The 25,498-nt window shown below is 36.7% G+C and overlaps 4 protein-coding genes across 4 annotated transcripts; 1 reads left to right on the top strand and 3 right to left on the bottom strand.

Annotated features, from left to right (window-relative positions):
• Positions 1–1,290: 1,290 nt before the first annotated feature.
• On the bottom strand, positions 1,291–1,785 carry LOC306887324 (C-type natriuretic peptide-like; the record flags this gene model as incomplete). Its single annotated transcript, XM_079444970.1, has 2 exons — positions 1,291–1,590; positions 1,687–1,785. The coding sequence occupies 2 exons, from the start codon at positions 1,783–1,785 to the stop codon at positions 1,291–1,293; spliced, it is 399 nt and encodes a 132-aa protein (XP_079301096.1).
• An 11,589-nt stretch (positions 1,786–13,374) lies between these two features.
• LOC306886812 (28S rRNA (cytosine(4447)-C(5))-methyltransferase-like) lies at positions 13,375–20,930 on the bottom strand. Its single transcript, XM_079444118.1, has 16 exons — positions 20,772–20,930; positions 20,163–20,290; positions 20,036–20,075; positions 19,862–19,920; positions 19,554–19,774; positions 18,964–19,162; positions 18,661–18,860; positions 18,278–18,367; positions 17,486–17,573; positions 17,251–17,391; positions 16,945–17,084; positions 16,727–16,816; positions 16,479–16,601; positions 14,513–14,610; positions 14,241–14,377; positions 13,375–14,162 (listed from the first exon to the last, which is right to left on the bottom strand). Exons 2-16 carry the CDS (start codon positions 20,266–20,268, stop codon positions 13,720–13,722), a joined length of 2,175 nt encoding a protein of 724 aa, XP_079300244.1. The 5' UTR covers positions 20,269–20,290; positions 20,772–20,930; the 3' UTR covers positions 13,375–13,719.
• Positions 20,931–21,785: 855 nt separating this feature from the next.
• Positions 21,786–22,617, top strand: LOC306887601 (general transcription factor 3C polypeptide 6-like). The gene has a single exon (XM_079445464.1). It carries the CDS (start codon positions 21,858–21,860, stop codon positions 22,437–22,439), a length of 582 nt encoding a protein of 193 aa, XP_079301590.1. The 5' UTR covers positions 21,786–21,857; the 3' UTR covers positions 22,440–22,617.
• A 433-nt stretch (positions 22,618–23,050) lies between these two features.
• Positions 23,051–25,489, bottom strand: LOC306887564 (ribosomal RNA small subunit methyltransferase NEP1-like). Its single transcript, XM_079445396.1, has 5 exons — positions 25,274–25,489; positions 25,037–25,138; positions 24,663–24,804; positions 24,359–24,567; positions 23,051–24,228 (listed from the first exon to the last, which is right to left on the bottom strand). Exons 1-5 carry the CDS (start codon positions 25,421–25,423, stop codon positions 24,115–24,117), a joined length of 717 nt encoding a protein of 238 aa, XP_079301522.1. The 5' UTR covers positions 25,424–25,489; the 3' UTR covers positions 23,051–24,114.
• Between the last annotated feature and the right edge of the window lie 9 nt (positions 25,490–25,498).

The following is a 25,498-nucleotide window of genomic DNA, read 5'->3' as shown; positions in this document are numbered from 1 at the left end:
TTCTGCATAACATCTTCTGTGTTCCACTGAAGTAAGAAATTCATATGAATTTGACAGTGATCACATATATACACCAATAGTCTTATAAATGTGCACAAGCAGCAAGGGATTATGAAGTATCACGAATAAAAAGAACACCTTTAACAACACCATTGCTTTATACTCACTTTGAGGTAGTATAGCATTTTTATTTATAGTTTCAATTTAAGAGTAAATTATCTTTTAAATTCAATTATACTGTAAAAAATAAAAGACAGAACATAGGACATAGATCATAGACTAATTTACCAAATTATTTTAAGATAAAACACTCATCAGTTCTTAGAGAGAATTTCTATAAAATGTAGTTCAAGTTGAGATTTTGTGCCTAAACATAGTATTTTTTTTTTCTTCATACAAGCTATAATCCTAACGCCTACATAAACATTTCACAGGCTGATTGAGTGGTAAGACCTAAAGGGATTTTCACGCAGTTCCCAAATGATTCAGTGGTTGTGGATGCATCTCTGCTTTAGAAGAGGAAACACTTATGCAGAGACATGCTTTTTAAATTCACTTGCCTTAATTGTTAATAGTACATCATATATTGTTCAATATGAACAATTATTAAGTTCCTTAAAAAACTAAATATCCTGCATGTACATCTCACTTATCCACCACTAAACCCCAGACTGCCCACTTCTCATCACGGAAAGATGTGGATGTGTGTCAGCCTGCTCGTCTTTGTTCAATGGGAGCTGATTAAGACATTCTTTCATTTGCATATTTGCAGCCCAACACCTCCCTGATTTCCAGTGTGTGGGAGAACACGCAGATTTAGAAAAGCACCTAGGACACCTGGGTTTAGAAAAGCATAATAAAAACACTTGATGGTGTCGGAATTAAAAGGCACGCAGAAAGCAAAAAGAAACATGACGTGGAAGAAATTTTATTCATGCAAAAACTACAGAAGGTAAGCAATATATGTTCTATAATCATGCATTTTGAGACTATTTGAGACAGTACTTTAAGATCTTATCTTACTAGTAAACTACTAGCATATTATCAAAATGATTGTATCTCATCTACAGCTCAAGGAACCAGGAAACACTACTACCTTCATTAAGAAATAAATACAAATACAGTTAAACAACATATCACTTCAAATCCCATGTAAAAATAAGTATATTGAAATACACAATATAATGAATTTGTCCACCTAGTTTTCACGGAGTCTCAAACCAGACCTCTACCTAAAGCTAAGCGGGACAGCAGTCATCTCATGATCTCTTTCCACCTCTCAGTTCATTATTAGCAGCCGAGGCCACTCATAGAGCCGATCCGGTCCAGTTTCAGGCCAAAACAGCCTCGGTTCCAACCCCTCCGCAACCGCTCCGGTGGAGCTCGCTTCTGATTGGCCAAAGCCCCCTTCAAGAGGCGGAGCCAGGCATTCTCGCTCTGCACAGGTATGTCAATCCACTTGGGGTATTCTGCCACCTTTAGCCCAGAGCTGAAGGTCTGCATGGGCTCTTCCGACTGGTCACTCGTGAGGTTCTCAAGATCATCAAAGGTCAAAAGGTCATTGTAGCGCTCAAGGAACTGCTTGATGACCTGCATCGTGGAGACAGGACATCTTTTTTAATGACTAAGGCTACTTTCTATTTACTACTTAAAAATATATGTGTTTAGTCCTGTGAGGAAGCCCACCTGCATGGCTTTGTCAGGGGTGTGAAGGGTTCGGGTGTGGCCCGGCACCGGATTGGCCAGAAGGACTAGGAGCACCACAAATACAGAGGAGCACAGCATGGTGCAAGTAATAATGGCCCCAAATACACCGCTAATGTGAGTCGGTATGGATAGATTTAGAAGAACAAATTTAGATGTACACACTCAAACACAGATAAAGGAGAGAAGCATGGAAATACAAACAGAAAACAACATTCTGCAGAAAACAATACATAGTACATACAAAGAAACAGATAAAACACAGAAAGAGGTTAGTTTGTTATGCTTTTTGAATACATTCAGCTACATATACACCTTTCAGTTTAGAACAAAATCATCTTGGAAAAGAAACAAAAGCATCTTGGACTATGCTATAACTGTATAACAGTAAATATGCTTATCTCACAAATAAAATAAAATAAAATCCTTGTCGCACTGCACAAAAAACACAGATGTTAAATCCATTTTAGGATCATTATATTTTTTGTGAATTTGACATTTTCACGTAAATACATTTTCTCTTTTTTTTGTAATTCCTATTACAAAAATTATTATCATTATGTTAGTTTAATGCTGTTTTATTTGAACTGTATTACACTAAAAATGACAATGATTTTCTATTTAAATCAGCATAAAGGCAGCACAAAAATACTAATATGACATCTAAAAACCTCAACATTTACAACATATCAATAGTTGTTTGCACATTACAGGAATAATAATGATTTTTTGTTTTGTTTATTACAGCATTACGGTAATGAGAATTTGAGGGAGTTCTTAATTGTCATGAAAAATATCATGATCATAAAAATATCCTTCATTTTCGATCACTATTCTTATGTTATTTCTTATTTCAGACATGTTCTTGTCAGGTTTCATGGAATGCACCCTTATTCTGTGCAGAAAACATTCAAAATGAATGACGTTCATGCAAAATGCCATAAGTATTTAATATTTATAAAGTAATACAGTCTCACTGATATAAATCTCAACAACTATAGTTGTTAAACTAAGTTTTCAAAGGAAAAATCTGTACTGATTAACACAATTTTGACACAAGAAAATAAGCAGATGAAGTTTTCAAATTGTTTTTACTCACCAATAATAGTTGGAAGAGATTTTAAAACCTGACTGAACGCTTTAGTCCTCCATCCCTCTCTCTCTTTCTCTCTGGACTCAGTTTTTAGCACCTGCTAAGAGCATCCCTGTCTTTCCTGCTCCGCTCTCTTCCTTCCTCTGTGTGCAGGAATGTGATTTAAAGCGAGTGCTGTTTGTATGTCAGTGTGTGTTTGCGTGAGCTGGATGAGTATGTTAATAGTATCTCATATGTAAGGATGAGGTGTCTATATATGCTTTACCCGTCCCCCCTTCCACAACACACACCTCTTTTCCCTCCCTTTTCTTTCTCTCCTTCACATACGCACATATAGGCAAATGCACCTTATTATCTTGATGTCTCCGAGATGATGTCAGAGATATGGGGGGGGGGGGGGGGGGGGGGGGGGGTTGTTTGATGTTGTCGAGGGGATGCCACCTTCTGCCTGGAATATGACATCATATGCACGCACACCGCAAAAGAAGTCGTGACACAAACGCTGGGCACCACAACCAGGTGTTGTCTCCCTCCGCCCTCTACTTTAAATGATCTCACCCTTCCTTTTTTCATTCCTTATCCATCCATCCCTTGTCTCCTCACATCCTTCTGTTTGCAAGGTGCGACTCTGGCTGCCAAAAGCACCAGCGGCTGGCAGAATACTGTGTCTGTTGAGAGGAGGCCAACACTTTTTTGGTGGACTTAACTCAAGGAGATATATAGAGCTTTCAATGTCTGTTTGAATAGGAAAGAGACGTTTCTAGATGTTCCTGTGTCATACGCACAGTCCTAAACTCACGGTCAATATCCATCATCCGAATAAAGCTAATTTTTAAAGTGCATTTGCGCTTAAAAAACTTATTGAATATGAAACCTTTCATTTTTTCCCCATTAATCTGCTTCTGTGGGTCACTGTGAGAAATGTCTTTGTGTCTTTTATTTTTTTTTCTCCCTGTGAGTGCCATCACAGACTGCCAGTGCCATCTGCTTACTGCTCCCCTGGCCTCAAGAACACGATACAAGAGCCAACACACACACACACACACACACACACACACACACAACCTTAAACGTGTTAATATGCAAGAACATCACTAAAAAACAGTTTAGCAGTGATTTTCTCATAACATACACAACAACTGGATCAATAAATAGTGTATACAATAAATATACATCTCTCTCTAGATAGATAGATAGATAGATAGATAGATAGATAGATAGATAGATAGATAGATAGATAGATAGATAGATAGATAGATAGATAGATAGATAGATAGATAGATAGATAGATAGATAGATAGATAGATAGATAGATTTTTTTAAGTGTGGAAAAGTGCAGACTTTCTTTTTTTATAATTTTATTGGACTTTATTTTATACTTATTCTTCTACGCATCTATCTAGGACATGCAGGTGTGCTCTGTTAATTACTCGCTCTTTGACTTTTATTAAAAGGAAAATGCAAGTAGTTTTATATTTTAGATTTTATATTACATATCATACCAATTTAAAATAAAATAAATAGAAAATTACAAAATTTTGACATTCAAAAATCAAACAAACCAATTGTCACAAACTGCCCGTTTTGGTTCTGCTAAGGCCTGTGTTCCTTTGTTCTAGTTTCCTGTTCCTTGTTTGTTACTATGGTTTCTACTTAACGAGTCTTCACCTGTTCTTCATTTGAGTTCGATCACCCTGTGTATTTAAGTTCTTCCTTCGCATTCAGTTGCTGTTTGCTATTGCTTGTGTGTAGACATGCTGTTACGTTGTGTTCTTGAATGTGAATGAACTGAGTTTGTTTCATTAAGGATCCTTCTGTTTTTTGAAGCCTATTTGATAACTTTTCCTCATCTTCTGAACCAGATTGTGACAAAAATATATGACATACATGCATATATATGTGTGTGTATGTGAATATATATTTATACACACACATACACACACACACAGTGTAAAACCAAAATATGCTCATCTTAGGACAACTTTGATGAAATTTTTTGATCCACTACAAATGTTGACTATGTATGTATATATGTACATGGAGTTAGGAAGGGAAAAAATGCAGACCATCTTAAAAAGAAAAAAAAAAATACTGATGCTCAAGAAGGCAACACAATGCATTAAGTGCTGGGGTGGGTAAACTTTTTAATTGGATGATCAGGTTAACTTTGTCTTCTGGGAAACGTAATTATTAGCTTCTGAAAGGCAGTACTAAATGAAAAAATATTTAAACAAAATAAGAAATATTTACATATCATCCTGTTCAAAAGTTTACAACCCCTGCTCTTAATGTGTTTCCGTCGTGAGCATCAGTAATTTTTTTCACCTTTTGTAATAGTTGTCCTTCAATAATCCATGTGAAAAGATGGATCACAAAATCATACAGTCATTGTTAGAAAAAGGTTCAAATATACAGAATATGTTGGAATACCTGAGAATGTGCAGGACTGGAGGATTTTTCTGAAGAACAGTGGGCAGTTTAACTGCAGGACAAACATCACAGATTTACATCTATCACAAACAACTATCACAAAACAAATAGTTGTGGATTATCCAGATAAAGACAGACAGTTAATATTCAATATGTACATTTCTGAATGGGGCTGTTTTCATATATTCAGCGTAAATGTAAACATCTGTTATGTGAAATAGTTTATTCAAGAAAGTACTAAATAAAAATAGAGTGCAATTTTATGATCCTCTTATTTTGTTATAATTAAAACGATTTTGTACAAACCCGATTCCAAAAAAGTTGGGACACTGTAGAAATTACGAATAAAAAAGGAATGCAATAATTTACAAATCTCATAAACTTATATGTTATTCACAATAGAATATAGATAACATATCAAATGTTGAAAGTGAGACATTTTGAAATGTCATGCCAAATATTGGCTAATTTTGGATTTCATGAGAGCTACACATTCCAAAAAAGTTGGGACAGGTAGCAATAAGAGGCCGGAAAAGTTAAATGTACATATAAGGAACAGCTGGAGGACCAATTTGCAACTTATTAGGTCAACTGGCAACATGATTGGGTATAAAAAGAGCCTCTCAGAGTGGCAGTGTCTCTCAGAAGTCAAGATGATCACCAATTCCCCCAATGCTGCGGTGAAAAATAGTGGAGCAATATCAGAAAGGAGTTTCTCAGAGAAAAATTGCAAAGAGTTTGAAGTTATCATCATCTACAGTGCATAATATCATCCAAATATTCAGAGAATCTGGAATAATCTCTGTGCGTAAGGGTCAAGGCCGGAAAACCATACTGGATGCCCGTGATCTTCGGGCCCTTAGACGGCACTGCATCACATACAGGAATGCTACTGTAATGGAAATCACAACATGGGCTCAGGAATACTTCCAGAAAACCTTGTCGGTGAACACAATCCACCGTGCCATTCGCCGTTGCCGGCTAAAACTCTATAGATCAAAAAAGAAGCTATATCTAAACATGATCCAGAAGCGCAGGCGTTTTCTCTGGGCCAAGGCTTATTGAAATGGACTGTGGCAAAGTGGAAAACTGTTCTGTGGTCAGACGAATCAAAATTTGAAGTTCTTTTTGGAAAAGAGGACAAGGACAACCCAAGTTGTTATCAGCGCTCAGTTCAGAAGCCTGCATCTCTGATGGTATGGGGTTGCATGAGTGCGTGTGGCATGGACAGCTTACACATCTGGAAAGGCACCATCAATGCTGAAAGGTGTATCCAAGTTCTAGAACAACATATGCTCCCATCCAGACGTTGTCTCTTTCAGGGAAGACCTTGCATTTTCCAACATGACAATGCCAGACCACATACTGCATCAATTACAACATCATGGCTGCGTAGAAGGAGGATCCGGGTACTGAAATGGCCAGCCTGCAGTCCAGATCTTTCACCCATAGAAAACATTTGGCGCATCATAAAGAGGAAGATGCGACAAAGACCTAAGACAGTTGAGCAACTAGAAGCCTGTATTAGACAAGAATGTGACAACATTCCTATTCCTAAACTTGAGCAACTTGTCTCCTCAGTCCCCAGACGTTTGCAGACTGTTATAAAAAGAAGAGGGGATGCCACACAGTGGTAAACATGGCCTTGTCCAAACTTTTTTGAGATGTGTTGATGCCATGAAATTTAAAATAAACTTATTTTTCCCTTAAAATTATACATTTTCTCAATTTAAGCACGATATGTCATCTATGTTGTATTCTGAATAAAATATTGAAATTTGAAACTTCCACATCATTGCATTCTGTTTTTATTCACCATTTGTACAGTGTCCCAACTTTTTTGGAATCGGGTTTGTATATACTGCAAGGGGTATGAAACTTAAGAGCAGAACTGTAGCTTTACTGGATGCTTTTGCAGAGTGTCCGAGTATTTGCCTGTTACAGTTTACAATAATGTTTAAATGTAATGAATGACATTCAAATTCAAAGTAATCACTTTAGTAATCTAAATACTTTTTAACTGTAATGAAATACAGTTACTCATATTTTTTATGTTAAATACGGAACTAGGTTAAATGCATTACATTACTCCCCAACCCTGAATACGTATATATACAATATTTATGTTAAGTTCTTTTGCATTACACAGTTAATTCTAACCTAACAGGACCAGCCTGACAAATATATCAGTACATCATAGGAACACATAATAAATGTATTTAATTCACAGTGTTTGTGCAATATTTAATTAAATATTAAACTCAATAGTTCTCAATTGCAGGCCAGGAGCCACTAGGGGGCCTCTGCAAACATCAAAAGGGGCTTTAAACTGGTTTAGGCTAATATAAGACAAAACAACCTTTCAAATTTGCTAAAATGATTCAAAATTAAGATGTTTATTATTTTAATTTGTGCCCTCAACTATTTGTTTCCTTTGAAGAAGCAGGGTTCCTACAGTCCTGGAAAATCTGGATGCTTCATTTTTAAGGTGTGATTTCTTAAAACATAATTTTTGTAATGAATGTACACTTTTCTAGCTATGCCAAGCTCTAAAACATTTTACCATGTAGAAATTGTAATGAAATACATTTTTAAAATACATCCTTATCCTTCATCCTTATCCAGTATATCACAAGCGACTGTAAATTAATTTGTTTAAAAGAGTGAGAACCCTAAAAACAATCAGCCCTTAATATTTTTGGGATATTGAAATTTAAATATTGTAATTATAAATACATTTTATATTTACAGAAACTAAAAGTGCACATAGATTAAAATAACAAGAGGGCCTTATACACAAAGACAACCTAATATGTGTTGATACAGAATGCATGGTCATAACCCAATACGACACTATCACTTTACCACAGCACAAACACCATATATGATTCATTTATGATCTCACAGCATACAAACAGACAGTGGTCTAACATAATAATAGCCTGACAAGAACTTTTCTAGAAATCCGCACACACAGCCCTGAGGTATCCCTGGCTTCATAAGGCATCAACGTCCAGAGAGGGGCTCTTGTGTTTGATCAGGTTGAAGCCAGTGTTTTTACGGTTGTGTACCCTGTCTGAGTTTCTCACACAGTGAAGGATCGCAGGTTTATCCAGCCAGCTGCTGCCACTAGCAACCAATCTAGCAGCAACCTAGTGACAGAGCCATTTACAAGATCGAATTACTTTATTTACATTACAGAGCCTATTTACTCTAATTACAGATATCAGTCAAATTAAAATGTAGGCTACCTCATTTAATATGAGAGTTGCCAAAAAGTCAAGGTTTTTGTACCAAAAGTCATAATGTAGTTTTCAGTCATGTACTAAACCTTTTTTTTTTTTTACCTTCACTTTGTACATTTAAATGCAAATCGAGTTAAAGCGATTTGCAACACTTACAGCAAGTTTTCTTTCCTGCTTGATATGGTTTGTGCTGTCGCATCCTTTTGTAACAGCCTCTGCAAATCCTGTCTTGCACTGTGACAGATTAAAAAGCAATCCACACACTGCAGTGTTTCACAGAAATGTCAAATTTTGCTTGTTTCATTGGGATCCTTCAGAAGGTTAAATGCAGAGTTGCAAGTGCTACACACAGCCAGAAACAACAGGTTTTGGTGTACCTTCGCACATTGTGCTTATTACTTCTTCTGGTGTTTAAGATTAATAATATCAATCCTATTTCCTCCTTATCAGTTCACCTTGACCGAGTGACCCAAGTTTCTGAACGCCAAATATGAGTTGTTTGCAGGCAGTGAGCTTTTAATGGAGGCTGTTTTCAAAGCCAAAGTACTACAAAGCAAATCCATCCTCTCAAAATGTATCAAAACAGTTAGATAATACAAGACTGCAGTCATGAAACAATACAAGGCTTTCACCCCAGACTTTATAGACTATAACAGACTTATGGACTTTCATAACAAAAAGTTTTTACTGCAGGCTTGCATAAGCACAATTCCCTTTTAATGAATGTTCATACCACTGACGTTGTGTTTCACTCAAAATATTTACACATGTACATAGCAAATGTAGTATTAATTTATTGTTAGTAAAAAAAAATTAAAATTTGATTGCATGCTAACTTTGACAGTCCTAAAATGAAAATAAATTTTTGTAAATATTTTTTTCGAACACATTTTTCTGTGATCCCTAGCGACACTATTCTTTGAAAACCCATGTATTAACTATTCCACCACCATTGACCATTTTTCTGGCTTTCTGTGTTTTCTCTAGTATACAGTAGGAGGCGCTATTATGAATCTTCTGAAAGAATATTGAATCCCTGGATCAAAACACAGTGAAGAAGATGCAGAAAAAACTGATCGCATATGTAAGCATATGGAAAATAACACCATCATCAAACAACATATGAATAAAAACCGCCATAACGTTACCAAATCAAATGTCGAGCAGGAAGTGGCAGAGGAAGCTTTGTGCAAGCTTTGGATGTGTTGATGGAAGCGATCTACTCCATCTTGTTGTTTTGATCATTGTTCTGAATATGATCAAGATTTTTCAATTCTAAGTTCTAAATATTTAGTTAAACTTACATGCATTCAAGTGTTGGTAAAAAAAGAATGGATTAAGCAAGGTTTGTTTGTTTAAAAGCAGAGGCTCTGTTTTTCCTTTTGACGTATTGCATGTTCTGATATTCATTCAACAAAATATTCTGGCCATGAAAGTTTTGTGAAAATGATAAAAAATTCTGGTGGGGAAAGAGTTAATTAGAATTATTTTCTCTCAAAACATCAGTTATAACCCCTTTTAATTCTAAAGTAAAACACCTAAATATTATAGGTATTCAGAATGATCCAAAAAGTTTATCCAAGATTGCAGACTCGCACACAGAAGTAGAGATGTCTGCTTCTCGCAGACAGCAGAAGGTGCTCTTATTTTATATAACACACTCACCAAAACAGCAGAAGAGTAATTGGCCTCTACAGTCCTCTCTGACTGTCACTCAAGAGACAGAGAAAGAGCCAAAGCGAGACAGAGAGAGAAAACTCTAGAACGAGAGAGAAGCTGTGTGGGAGGACGGGTGGGCGAAAAGAGAGGGATGAGACAAGGATGAAAAACGAGGGTATGGTAGGATACAGCTAGAGCCCACCAGCGTGTCACCTCTGAGTGAGAAAAAGAGGCGAAGGTGGTATGTGTGAGTGTGTTTGTGTGTTTTCTGCAGTTCTGTAGGCAGGGAATCAAGCAACGTGTGTGTGTGTGTGTGTGCGAGAGTGCGTGCACATGTGTGGTGAGAAATAAGAGTGGGCAGATTCGTCTGTGTAGGCGTGTGGGTGGGTGAAAGGACAACAGACCCCGAGAAGAGCACTCAATTTCAAAATAAAGGTTTTAGAGTTCAGAAAGTTTGTAGTGAGACTGAGAGAGAGAGACAAAAAGAGGAAGTGACGGCCTGAGACGGGTAGTGATTCTGTCAGACCCAGCTGTGACAGACCTTCACTGTGCGCAGGACAAAACTGAGCAAAAACAGATCAACAAGCTACGCTGTACATTTTAAGCTCTACAGGAAGTAAACAAACATTTCATGGGAACATCAGTTTCAATATCAATTCATATCAGTTCTCTTCATTCATTTAGAGCTCAAAAGGAGAAGTTTTGCCGGACGTTTCATACTATGAAAAATAAACGGCAAAGGGACTGTCAAGCGTCAATAAAGAACTAAAAATGATCATAATGAGAGTGTTTTCACTATTAGCAGTTAACCTGTTGCTATCTGCCCTGAACATATGTTTGTCTCTGTGCCATTTGGTGGATCTAACAAATTTAGATTCAGAGTGAGTGAGTCATTTATGCTGGAGCCCTCAAACTGACTTTGATAATTACGATTGATTCATTGAAAAGAACTTATTCAAAAGAGTCATTTATTCCTGAACTTCACATCACTTGTTGGGTTTCTAAACTACAGATTTAAATCACATTTAAATATTGAATTGAAAACTATCTGATAGTAAGCAAATAATGGCAGAATTTTTGGTTGAAATATTCCGTGGCTGAAACCGAATGGTAAGATGTAGGCTAGTTGGGTTTGACAGCTGTCTCCAGGTACAGACTTCAGCGAAGGCCTACACATTTCTGCAGTCATTCCTGATATAGGTTAGCTGGAGGATATAATGAAGACTCTGGCGCATTTCCCAGCTGTGAGAGGATTAACTATACAGTCAAACTGTGCAGTCACGACAAGACACAAACATGCTCAGATGCACTACAGAGAGACTGAGGCAACGAAAAAATAACAAACGTAGCGGAACTTCAATTAAAGGGGTGGATGGGATGGCACATTTACATACAGGCAACACCCCAGATCAATGGAAATGCTGTTATTTAAATATGTTTCATGTGCTAAATTATTTTTCTGCTGCTGTTTTTACTTCAACATCCACAGTTTTAAGGGGTTTGAGTTGTTGTATGTTGCTATGCTACGGTGTTGACTGGTGGTTGCATTCTTACGTAAAAAAAAAAGCCCCAAATTTCTATGATAACAAAACAGGAAATATCAGAGAAGACCCCTGCAGACCCTCATGAATATTGCTGCTTCTGAAATCACATACTAAGAGTAGGTATTTCTTTTGAATAAGTACATACTTCACAACCATAGTTTGATATATTGTACAAAGTACATTCGAAATGTCAATGACCCACCAGCGTCACATAAGTTTCCACTTTCTATAATAAGGAAGTACACATATTCAAATACAGCCTGTGTGTGCAAAGTTTTATAAAATATTAGAGAATTTTACCTTTTATGACAAGGCAAGGATAGTTCATGTTGTAATAATATTAATTATATTTTTATAATTTTTTTTTTAATTTCTGAATGATGAAATAGCATTTTTTCCTTATATTTATATAAAGCAAAGATATAACAAATGAGACAAACTCTAAAATGTCATGTGCAACACCCAAAAATGTTACTTCTAAAAAAAAAAAAAACGATATATATACATAATTAATATTGTAAAACTAAAAAAATACTTAAAAATATAAAAATTGTGTGCGGATATATATACACACAATTTTTATATTTTTAAGTATTATTTTTTACAATATTTATGAATTATGCACATTTATATTTTCATAATTAATTAAAAAATGTGAATTATTAAATTGAAATTTTTCTTGTGTGTAAATATTTATAAAATATAAAAGTTTTTCAAAACCATACAAAATCTCACTCACTCACTCATTAACCCATTTATAATTACACACTTGTTCAAATGACGAGTACTAATAGTGCTTTTTGTCTTCGCACCATTAATCAAGCTAAAATATTAGTGTGGAATACACTGGTGACACAATAAGAGAAAACTCAACTACGCTGTACAAAACAAGGGAAGTAGTTCTTATTAAAGACAGCCTGGGCACTCCTACCCCTGCAATCATATGTGCAGGTGATCATGATAATTACCCTTCTACACTACCACTTAATCAGTGGGGTGTCGAACTAGTTTGATCTAAAGCTTTTTACCCACAGGCCTGCTGAATGGCTTCGTTTATCCTTCAGGCACAACCTTAAATTATCTCCTTGCATGTAATCACTGCAATGTGATTAAAATAAACGCTTTGCCTACACATGCACTACATTTCAACAGAATTAACAGCTTTGATAGGAACAAGCAGTGATAATTATGGCATTTTGGGGCATCTTTTGTGGAGACAGAAGGATTTCATGCAAGCACAGAGAAAGCGTCGCAGTTCAGAGGGTACTAGCTCAGGGCTTCGCAGCGTACAATGCGATAAGTACATTACCATGGTTACACAGGCACCGGGCCAGAAGGGTGGGAAGAAAGATCGCTCACAGCTGAAGTTCATCTGCTGAGCGTTTTAGCCATTTGAACCCAAAGAAAACTTTTTGCGCACTGATAAATGTTCTATGGCGGGAGCTAAGCGATGTGAAAAGTGAAGTCAATAGGTTCTGCTGAATAGCAGTTATGATGCACTCAGGCTCAAAGGAAGATTTCACTTCTACCTCAGTTGTTTTTGATCTGATTTTCTGAGGTGACTTCCTGAAAGGCTGAAAGGAAAGGTCAGGTTAAGACAAGCCGTGAAATATCATTTCAGTCACTCTCTTCCCAGGGAAGGCGACAAAGTGCTTCGAGGATTCAGACATCACATTTTCAGACACCAAACCTCTTTTTTCAAACTTTCTTTTTAATAGGCGACAGAAAAACAGACCACATACTCACTCCTTTGCAGTATTTCAGTTAAATGTTTCTTTTTCAAAACAAAATCTATAAAAACGGACAATGAAATATACATTTATAAGATTTATACCACGAGGTTGACAGTAAAGTGATAACAATAAGGTGGACAAAAGTCTTGGGAAGCAAGATAGATACACAAAATCATTGTGTACATTTCCAAAAGATAATCTTTGAGTCCCTAACAGGATGTTGGAATTGTTTTAGCTTCCTGTCTTGTGTCAAACCAATGACAGATCCAAGTCCTGAGCATACAGGTCCATGTGCAACAAGAGACTGAATTTCACTGTCCACTTTCTTGTTGTCCAAGCACATTTTTTAACTTCCTAAACCGGTTTTTACCCATTCTGTTTTTATTATTCTTCAACAACAGATTCTTCCTTTTCATTTGATTTTTCTTCTTCTCCTTCCCTACCTCTTTTGTTGAATCTCCATTCAACTCCTTTACCTTCTGCTTTTTGTCAGGTTTCTCACTCTTTTTTGATGCTTCACCATCCAATTTAGCAATTTTGGCCTTTTTGGGACCATCAGATTTTTTATTCTCAGATTTCAGTCCAGCTTTCTTCATGATGATGGGCGGCTCAGATTTCTTCTGTTTTAATTTCTGTTGCTTACCCATGTTGCTTTTCTCTGGAGTTGAAGCGGGCTTCTGTTGCTTAGATTCTGGTTTCTGGATCTGCTTCGATGAGGCTGCAGTCTTCATTTTTGTAGATTCTACTTCATCTTCTGAAGAGGAGTTAATAGAATTACTATTAGATCAGAAAATAAACCAGATGTGGAAACAAATGGGAAATGATTACACACCTGTTTCTTTTGGGGCGGTGGGGATGGTGTTAGTCAGCTTCTTCAGCTTGGCCACAAAAAATCCATCCATGTTGTGGGAGTGAGGGTAGAATCGGCGAGAGAGTTTGAGAGAGGGATGGAAACGTCTTTCTTTGAATCTGTAGAGAGGAGATCATATTTTCTAAGTGCACTTCATAATTTCTTACACTTTCTTTGGCAAACTCACATTAAGAACTCAGTTTCTAGGAGCAGTCTTTATTACTGTAGATGGATCTCAAATAAGGCCTCATTACCTGGTGAATCCCTCGCTGCCAAAGTCTAGTCCAGTGGGGACCAGCTTTACATTTCTCTTCTTCAAAGCGTAGTCCACCACCCACTCATTCTCCTCTACCTATGGAGAAGACAAATCAAATCTTCATTAGAAATTCATTTAAAAAAATGAGCATGTTTTAGAGGATATCAGATGTAATAATCTACACATTTCAGTGGGTGTTCAGATAAAGATTCATACAATTATTCTCCATCCATCTCTTCCACTTCTCCTCTCAATGTTGCATTACGGCACTGGTTTAAAATGCAATATCTGGGTCAGTCCACGTCAAATCAGACAGAATTAGAAAAGGTTTTTGCTGCACCAACTCAGACTTGGTTCATAGGTTGTGTATTTGTTGTTGGTGACCTAAAGCTAAGGTCTGCAAAATATTTATTTTAACACTTCCAACACTTTCAGCCCCCTGAGGGATTCATTATTTCCAGGCCAAAAACAGTCTCATGTGAGAAGCCGTGTTCAGGGTATGATATCTCAAGTATTATGATCGCTGGCCTCTAAGGAATTGGTCATTTGTTCCAGTCAAGCCTAAATGGTTCAGAGTCTCCTCCGAGACAAATATTTTCACAAAATACAAGATATTAACATTTTGAGTCATTTAAGTAACATGGATATACACTACTGTTCAAATGTTTGGAGTCAGTATTTCTTTGAAAGAAACACTTTTACAGCACATCTATAATGTTCCAAAAAATTATATTTCAAATAAATGCTGTTCTTTTAAACTGCCTAATCATCAAATAATCCTGAAAACAATAGCTCGTGTTTTCTACAAAAGCAGCACTGTTTTCAACATGGATACTAATCAGTAATGTTTCTTGAGCAGCAAATCAGCATGTTAGAATGATTTCTGAAGGATTATGTGACAATGAAGACTGGAATAATGATGCTGAAAATTCAACTTTGCCATCACAGGAATACAATATTTAAAAAAAAAAAAAAAGTTGGGGTATTTTTACTCAAATGCAGACTTGATGAGCATAAGTGACTTCATTCAAAGTGAAAATCATTCAAATATTAAGTCCTACAAATTCCTTTTGAATGGTAGTGCAAGTCTTCAAACCTAGTCATTCATTCATTCATAATTTATTTTATACAATTTATATTTTTACTCAAACAACAATTTACTTAATTTGCAAAAAATAATTAATAAAACCATTATTAAACACCAGTTCTTCATACTTGGTATCAAATGAAAGCAAATATTATGTCAGTCGACCTCTAATAGCAATAATGTGACTGGGTTTCCATCCAAAGTTGTGAACTTAACTTGGAATATCACATCAAACATTTGCGAATAAGCACTGTTTCTGTCCAACGAGTCAAAGAGAACAAAATCGTCACTTCCTGAGAAACAGGCAATAAATATCACCAAGAAAAGTATGAGAAGCTACTGAGTGTAATGATTCTCATGTATAATAAATCACTTGTGCCTCAGAGTGAGCAGATGAAACAATGTGTGACCCTGGAGCACAACACCAGTCATAAGTCGCTGAGGTATATTTGTAGCAATAGCCAAAAATACATTGTATGGGTCAAAGTTATCGATTTTTCTTTTATGCCAAAAATCATTAGGATATTAAGTAAAGATTATGTTCCATAAAGATATTTTGTAAATTTCCTACCATAAATATATTAAAACTTAACTTTTGATTAGTAATATGCATTGCTAAGAACTTCATTTGGACAACTTTAAAAGCAATTTTCTCAGTATTTAGATTTTTTGCACCAACAGATTCCAGATTTTTAAATTGTTGTATCTCAGCCAAATATTGTCCTATCATAAACCATACCTCAATGGAAAGCTTATTTATAAATGTATTATTATTATTTTTATTTATTTGGCATTGCCATTAATTGTTTCTGATGTGATACTTCAAAATGTGCATAAAAATAGGGTGATGGAAACATAGCTAGTGTGTGCAACTAACCATAATAGAGCATGTGCAGTAAACAAGGTATCCGCCAGTTGGAGAATCAGCATTGACAGAGTCGATAGCAGACAAGATAAGCTCTTTCTGCAGGTGAGCTGAGCGAAGAATATCAGCCTCATCCTGAGAGACAGAGAGAAAGATTAAGTTTCAATGGAGAATGTACATAAAAGTAACAAAGTCTTCAGAATAAAGGCTGGTCTTTAAAAGCTTCAGTATCTAATGCCACAGAGAGAAAATTATTTTACCTTGCCAGTTTTTACTCCTGGATCTTTAGAGATAACTCCTGTACCCGAGCAAGGAGCATCTAAAAGCACTCTATCGAAACCTCCCATCACCTACCATTCAAAATAAAACATCCAATTAGACACACATAATTGTATAGAAATGTGCAAAAAAAACATTAAATGACAACATTGTTAACTGAAAGCCAAAAAACAGAACAGGAAAAAAGGATGGTGCAGACCTTGGGAAACTGTCTGCCGTCATAGTTGCAGATGACAGCGTTAGTGACACCAAGGCGATGGATGTTTCCCACCACGCTCTTCAGTCTGTCTGCATTTGCGTCATTAGCCACAATCATGCCGGTGTTCCTCATTAGCTGAGCTGCATCACACAAATGACACACATTTTGGCTTCTCACACTCTCAAACATTTTAATATAGAATTGTTGAAATGTATGACTTTATTTGGTGTCGACTGTGCCAATAAACAATAAAAAGGCTCAACAGAGATTAGTTGGTGTGACTGTCACAAAGAAGCATATGCTCACCCATATATGTGGTCTTGCCTCCTGGAGCAGCACTCATGTCAAGCACTGACTCCCCCTCCTGTGGCGAAAGCGCCATTACAGGCAGAAATGATGATGCACCTTGCAACATGTACTGGCCTGCCAGATATTCAGGAGTTGCTCCTGTTTAAAAGTAACAAATAGCACGAATTCTTTCAGTCGTCAAAGAGGAAGAATGAAAAACAAAATGTTGTTTTAAAATGACACTGGATCTAACCTATGGGAACAGAAGAGTCATAGATAACCAGCCCCACTTTGGACCATTTCCCCAATGGATCCAGGTTTACTCCTCTGTTAATCAGAGCCTGTGTTAAAGAACATGCCATTAGATTACACAACACACCTGGGAACCGGTGTGAAGTAATGTATTGCAATGAGAAGGATTAAAAATAAATAAAAAATAATATATATATTCATTCAGTCCATGCAACAATTAATACCACTTTACGACTTTTTGAATCAAGACTTTTTGCACTGATTTAAGACCTTAATTTGAGGAAGGATGAATTAAAACACTTTAAGACCATCAGAATTTGCCACAGATTTTGCACTGGGTTCAAGTGTGTAGGTTGGTTAGAAGTGACCTTGTATAAGCGGTGCTTTGTGGATCACTAAGCTATTAACAATGGACCTTTTTTTTTCTGTGATTTTTCACTAATGAGTTTTTACATCTGATAAAGTTAATTCCAAATTCATTTTCAAATTTAATCTTACAGTAAATGTGGCATTTCAAATGAGAGGCTCATTATTATTTTAGAAGTAGTCTGATATTAATCAAGTCACATCCCTTTTGACATTGTACGGATGTTTCAGGATATGTCAGCATTTACTCTACAGATACACTGTGGTCACATGCATTATTTTAACTAGCTCTGATGGGGTTTGAGTAATTGAACCATGTTTTTGAACCAATATTTAGCACCATCCAATCACAAAAGAGGTGCAAATGGGACTCGAATACAAAATATTACAACATTTTGGTAAAAATGGAACAGAAATCTTTTCAGACCTGAGCCAAGTCTCTCCTCCTGGATTTTAGGGTGTTGGTTCTGATGCTGACTGGCCTCTGAATTTCATTGGCCTCAAGAAAATCAATCAGCTGAAATTGAACGTTGTATATGTACATCAATCAACACATAGAAAACATCTTTCCAAAGTTTTACAAAGACAGTTATTTTCTGATATTGATGTACTGCCAATTCATATAGAGGTGGCGGAGGTGTGGCCATCCACCCCTTCAGATCTTGACAGACAGTTCCTCTATCCTGTTAGCATAGCCACACACCTTGTGAGGAAGCAGATGGGTGGTACTAAAACAGGAAGCATCTACACTTCAGCAATTTAGATTCTAACAAAACCTGTCATGCCAAGTTAGCAGATGCAAACACCCACCTCAGAGAGAGGGAAAAGGTCCACGAGTTTGCTGATGAGGAACTCGTTGTAGCTGTAGTAGGTGCAGAGGTCAGAGCGCAGCAGAGAGAGATACTCCGACCTCTCTTTGCCCTCTTCTCTCTTCTCAGTGAAGTGAGACAGCACATCCACATTATCTTTGATCCTCTGATGGATGGTCTGAAGGTCCATCGGTAAAAGACCTACATAAATTGAGATGGAGGGTTAGAATACACTTCTATATCCAATGTAATTTTGAGGCTGTGAATTTCTCTAGTTTGCTGACATACTAAAAGTTGAACTCACCCTCCTTGCCTGCCCCTGGGAGTTTGAATTTTTCATTTTCATCAATATTTGCCTGTACAGTATCCTCTTCATCCTCATCGTCCTTTAAATCATCCTTTTCCTCTTCATCATCATCATCGTCTTCCTCATCATCATCACTCTCTGGTTTCATGCTTGTTTGTTTTTTCTGTTTTCTTGCAGCTTTCTCAATTGGCAGAAGCTGACAGGGCAAGTAAGGATAAGATTACAATAAGGAAAGGGCTACGCTTCGAATACGATGCTGATTGTTTTTTAATAGTGTTTTTAGTGTATAACAATATATAATAACAAATATTTCAAATGGTAGTATGCTACAACGTTGTCATAACCTCACTTTGTTGCATATTTATTATGTGAAGTGACAATGTATTTCACATTGTAGTTTTTGACAATTTCTAGTTCATCTCACATGTAAACGCAAAGTCAAGCACACTGAATTGTGAAATACAGTATTTTGTGCTCCAAGCTTAAGTGGTACGACAGCAGGAGAAAAGAAAAAATAATAATTTTTGACATTTTAGAAAGGACACGATTTCTTCTATACAAATGTTACTCATTGGTTAAAATCATACCTCTTCTCCATCACTGTCTTGATCATCCCCTTCATCAGCACCATAGTCATCAACCATATCTTCATCGTCATCCTCCTCCTCCATTTTCTTATCAAAGCCCTCTTCTTCATCATCATCTTCCTCCTCCCATTGGCTGTCACTGTCCTCATCTTCTTCAGATTGTTCAATCTTTCGCTTCCTCTGTGCTGGTTTTAGCCATTTACTATTCTCATCTGAGAATCCTGCAATAAAAAATTATTGATTTACAAATTCATGGGTGCATAAACATTGTAATTACATTATAATTTAATTTTTAAATGTTTAAATACCTGTTTTAGGCTTTTCCTCTTGTTTGGGTTCTATAGTCACTTGAGCTCTTTTTACAGCTCTGTTGAAATTCATTTGGGGGAAGAAAAAAAAAATTCACAAGTAATTACCACAGAAATACAAAAATATGACAAAAGAAATAACTACATGTAGTTATTCATTTAAAAGAAACTTGCCGTTTTCTCGCTCTGCTTGAAAGTTTTTTTGGTCCATCCTCTGCAAATAGAGAATAACCATTGTTATAACCATTATATATCTATCTTATAATATATATATATATATATATACACATGTGTGCTTTACCATTAACCAAAAACTTGGTCAGTTCATTTTCTGCTCCCTTCTGTTTTCTGGCCTTACGTCCAGGTCCTCTTTTCACCTTGATGGTGGGGTCCAACTTTCTGCCCATGCTTGACACCTACACAGTTGCTCTAAGGTAACAATACAAGTAAACAATTAATGAGTTGAAATTTGAGCAGAATAAAAAACATTTTAATTATAAGAACAGAACCCTAGATTGCCAGGGCATGACCCATGTGGCTTTCATATTGTATGATTACACTCTCATTGTGTAAACATACTCATCTACACAATTCAAAGCGTTCCTTGTAGTAAAATAAATGTCTTGTAATCTATCTAAATGACAAATAACGTTACAGCTTTATCTTGCATAGTTGGCTGGTTGATTGGAGCTGCTTCCACAGTTTTACATGGGTAATGCTGATATATTCATAAGGCCACTAAAATACAAACCCGTTATGTTTATATTATTGCAGTAAACTCAATACCATGTTTAGAAAATAAACATTAAAATGTATTCTGCGTAGCATTAACTAGCACGCTGCAAACTACGAGACTAACTTAGCTTCCAGTGAACCGATAAAGACACAAAAAATGCCATCACATACTCACTGTTTAACAAAAACACGCTCTTGCGTTTATTCCGATCTTCTCAAGGACACTCAGAGAAATTTTAGCTCTAATTTACGAGTACATGTGTCTCTCCTGCTGCTGTGAACTAGCGCACATGTGACTAGAGCGCACGCTGGTTTACCGGAAGTTGCTTGCGATGCCCGATTGATGAACAATTCATTCTTTTGGAGTCGGATCTTTTCCTAATCCTTTGATTTCTTCCTTTTTTTCGGTGAACCGAGTTTTAAATTAATCCCCGAAACGTTACTTTAATAACCGATCAACACACACGTACGAAACGGAGACTGGTGGTTTATTGTAAAGAGTATTTCTTATTTTTAAAGAACAATTATGTGCAATGTTTTATCAAAAAATAACATCAAAAAAGAAGAAAAGAAAATAAAAAGGATAGAATAATAAATTACAACAAATAGGAGTTGCCAGGGGGAGGTAAATATAAAAGTTCAAAACAAAGACACAGGATATACATACACATACATACAAAATCAGATAAATAGGCCTAACTTTATATTATAAAGTTCACAAGCTTTCTTGGGGGTCTCTGATAGTCAATATATATTTCAGTCAACAAAACCACACAGTAAATTTACACTTATGAATGTGAAATTTGGTATGAAAACTTATGAAAGTAAATTAACCAAGTAAAAATACTGTTCCTCTTGGTCAGTTGAGTATTTATTTAGACTAAATACGCAAAAACGTTTATGGCCAAAGTAAAATTAAAGTACTAACTGATGTAATATAAATACAAATTATATTTAGGTTTTTAATGTCCAATCTGATTTACGGTTGTAAGAAACACACGAAGCACGCAAAATTACAATCGTACTTTATTTATAAAACTTAAAGACTGTAGACAGAGTGACAGACAGACAGATAGATAAAGTACTACTGAATCGTGTTTTAAAGGTCCTTTACACCGAACTGTTCAAAAGAACCGATTCCCATAAATGAATCGAACCTCCGATCACTACTTCCGTCGCGCACATTCTGCGAAAGCAATTCGCCACTTGAAGTTATCGGAGCGCTTCACCTCATGAGTTGCATGACATTTCAAAGAGTTAAATGAGTGGTACTGCTTCATCAGCCACAGCCATGGAGGACGAATGGGAGGAAGAGGAGCAGCTGGTTGTGGCGGAACTGTCTGGGATGATCAGCTCTGATTTAATCTCCAATCGGCAGGGCGCGTGTAAGATCGTGGACATTGACAGCGAGCAGCCCATGATGCAGGTGGGTCGCTATCTGTTCGCCGGGGAATACGAGGATGCCATCGGAACCTGTGTGATTTTTGAAGAGGACGGCGCAGGTTCTACTTCAGCTCTTAAATACAAATGTCACACAATGAAGAAGCTAATGCTCCAGAGGACCTTCCTGTCGGAGAGGAAGGAGGACGAGCCCGTCTCCACCCAAATAGAGGTGCTGGCTCTCCACGAGGATGAATCGTTCGGCAGGAAGAGCGTAGTTTGTCATTACCTGGATCCCATAGACACAGAGAAATCTGTGCTAGACGAAACTAAAGACTGCGAGGATCCAGAAATGAGCGATGAATCCGCGGATGAAATGGATGAGACTCAGACTCTGGAGACGATGAACTCCAGCAGCTGCTCTCAAATGATCAATAAACCAGAAGGGGACGATGGCTCTTAAAAGACTGGTTGATTTCTGATCATATACTACATCATGTAAATAGAATTATTTTTTATTATTTTGTTAAATAAGTGGTTTTGTAATTTGTTTACATAAAAGTTGTTCAATGTATGTGTCTGTCCCATTTGCGTATCATTGTTTTTATAGATATGCACATCTGGTTGTATTAAAAGTTATTCAAGTTGAGAGTGGTTAAATCACCATTTAGACAATTAAATATTTTAGAATAGAGAATTTAACTATAATATTAGATTTCAGCTCACTGTTAAAGTATTAATGGCAAAGTTTATTTTTTTCTGTGTGAATATACTAACACTAGTTGAGTATTTTGTGTTGCATGTGGGGAAAAAATATTAGACAGTCACAGGAAATGTCCCAAACAATTGAAAAAATACAAATGCGTCCCAACTTGCCTAAACCTGCAGCAGGAACTCAACTGAAAACTAATGGAACCTGAGACCTGTTAGGAAAAGGTGTCAATTGTGGTGAAAGGACAAGGAAACCCAGCCGGGGGAACCAACATCAAGCCTAGACAGAAAAAAAAAAAAAGCACATTTGATGGTCAAGGAAGCTAAAGGGTCCAGAGAACAAACACAGAGGGAGAGACTTTTGAACTTGAAGCGGTCTAAATTTATAGTGGGAATGGAGAATACAAGATTAAAGCTACAGTACAACCATAAGATCACTGTGATAAACCAGAAGATTTCAAATAGTGAAGAGACATTTAAAAGAGAACTTCAAAATAACATTTCAGAATAATGCTCAATAAAACCAGGTGAGTGCAATAGTCAGGTCCCGGTCCAGAAGTAAAAAATCATTTCTTATTCTCTATAAGGGAATAGATTTTTAAGGATTACTTACCTTCAAAGACAGACCTGATGTGAACTTGGGGTTGTTTATCAGTGGCACATGCTTTTCCCAAAGCCATAAATTTACATAATTTCAATTTAGTTTTTAAAGATCAGAGTTTAACAGCAGAATTCCTGTTGAAAAATTACACAGCCCATGATTCTCCACACACACACATAAAAATCTGTCAATCAGAGCCACAATTTTCAATTTGTCACTCCCACGAAGAACAGTGAATAACAATTGTCTCGCTATGATCTCAAAATACATAAACATTGTTGCTATTCATATCAACAATTTAGAATTGTATATTTCTCTTTTTATTTTGATTATAATTCAGAATGCTTCATGGGATTGTGGCTTTATTTTATCCCCTAAAAGCCATTAAGTACAGTCCTGTACATTTATCTTTTTGTCTGAGTTTCCTTTTCTTTCCTAATAGTAATGTAATGTTCTGATTCACCTTATCGCTGGCTGGTTTTATTTATGGCTTATACTCTTTTAACATGAACATTTTGAATAGAAAAAAAAAAAACTTCCAGAAACCAAGGCTGCTGAAAAAGTGTCCCACAAGGAGAAAAAAGGCAACGCGTTGTTTCACATTTACAAATCTGGGTTTATTATTAAATGTATAAACTTATACAAAATGAAACTGAAGTTTAATACCCCACACTTTAAAGGGTATAACTGTTTGCATCAGTGAGAGTTAAAATTGTGTTATAATACATTAAATATTCTGCTCTGCTGTGCCGTCATATAACACAATCCAAGGAATGTGCCGTTTACATACACAGTCAAAAGGTCTGTTCCTGACAGTTTGGTTGTGTCATAACACTCCCCAAACCTCTTCAAACGCTGAACACATCTTGGCACAGGTCAGAGCTGCAGACAGAGGATAGTTACTGATGGACACCGTCTTCTCTGTGTAGTCGACATCCACCTACGAGAGGATAGAGAAACAAATCAGTGATTTACTTAAAGCAATGACACAATTCACATTTCTGAAATTATTTTCCATGCATGAAGAATATACTTCCTTTAGCTGTGAGGAGAAGTGTAAACCGACTCACTGTTCCATGTGCAAATGCTCCTATGATAATAGCGGCAGGTCCATCTTTAGGGACAACTGTTCTGGGACAAACAGCATCTCCTGCTTTGAACGATGTCGAATATCGGGGGCATCCAGGTGGCAGGTGGTCCGACACTGGATTTTTAATCAGCCTTAACAAACGCTGAGGACCATCTGCTGCTCTCACACTCAGCTTGTGCAGCAGCTGGACTATAGGAGGACAAATAAGAGCAAGATAAACTTACTAATTTTCTGCATTTAATTGACAGTTGATTACAGTAAATGCACAAATGGAGTTATTGTACCCATTAGTCCACAAAATCGTGCAAAAGTGCGAGGAATTCTTGTCTGTGGGTTGATCTCGATCAAAACATTCTTCTCTGTGTGAATGTAGACTTGAAGCAGTCCAGCTCTGTTCAAAGGGCTGTCCAGTAACATCAACAGGCACTGTGGGAGAACAGAGAGGACAGATACGGGACAAATAAAAATGGGTTTAAACTAAAATATCATGGTTTTAGTTGTCTAAAACCATAGTGTACCTGATCAATAATTGCTCATTAAAAAGTGAATGTGCAAAAATGTTTTTTAATCGTACTACATCCTTTTAATAAAAAATGACCCCTTTAAAATTGAAATGCATCTCAGATGAGTGGTAAGGTTAAGAGTTGAAGAGCTTTACCTGATGTGTGATATCAGGGCGAATCTTCCCAGGATCTCTTCCATTTTTTATTATCATACTCTTATGTTGATCACAGTTCAGCAACTCAAATGTCTTTCCAACCTGCACAGAGATACGTTTGCATTTAAATTCTGATGCATACGGTTAGGAGAAATATTATTGCTAATGTTCTAGTGGCAATGCAGTGAATAACAACTGACTCAGTTTCAATCTCTAAAGAGCTTAGTTGTCTTTTACCTTTACGGTTTCAAGCGTCGCTCCTTCTAAAACAACAACAAGACGCTTTTCCGTCATCTGTTCGTGCAAACGTTGTTGCTGTTTCGCCGGTTTGGGGTCATATTCATCTAAACGCTCCAGACCACGCTTGCCTCCAGAGTGTGCAGCCATGTTGACACCGAACTACGACGCATCAAATGTGCGCGTCACAACACGTTTGTTCAGAATGGCGCTCGCTGATGACGG

Source organism: Barbus barbus (assembly GCF_936440315.1).
Source record: "Barbus barbus genome assembly, chromosome: 21".
In the NCBI taxonomy this organism is placed as follows: domain Eukaryota; kingdom Metazoa; phylum Chordata; class Actinopteri; order Cypriniformes; family Cyprinidae; genus Barbus; species Barbus barbus.
The sequence above is the reverse complement of the archived record's forward strand: the minus strand, read 5'-3'. Positions and strand labels throughout refer to the sequence as shown.

Excerpts from the sequence above, each read along its gene's own strand:
- LOC306886812 (XM_079444118.1), bottom strand. The coding sequence starts at position 20,268 with ATGGGCAGAAAGTTGGACCCCACCATCAAGGTGAAAAGAGGACCTGGA. Across the intron at positions 17,574-18,277 it reads GGAGGAGAGACTTGGCTCAG|GCTCTGATTAACAGAGGAGT; the intron begins GTCTGAAAAGAT and ends TCTTTAACACAG. Across the intron at positions 16,602-16,726 it reads CAGGAGTAAAAACTGGCAAG|GATGAGGCTGATATTCTTCG; the intron begins GTAAAATAATTT and ends TCTGTCTCTCAG.
- LOC306887601 (XM_079445464.1), top strand. The coding sequence starts at position 21,858 with ATGAGTGGTACTGCTTCATCAGCCACAGCCATGGAGGACGAATGGGAG.
- LOC306887564 (XM_079445396.1), bottom strand. The coding sequence starts at position 25,423 with ATGGCTGCACACTCTGGAGGCAAGCGTGGTCTGGAGCGTTTAGATGAA. Across the intron at positions 25,139-25,273 it reads CGACGCTTGAAACCGTAAAG|GTTGGAAAGACATTTGAGTT; the intron begins GTAAAAGACAAC and ends ATCTCTGTGCAG. Across the intron at positions 24,805-25,036 it reads GCCCTGATATCACACATCAG|TGCCTGTTGATGTTACTGGA; the intron begins GTAAAGCTCTTC and ends GTTCTCCCACAG.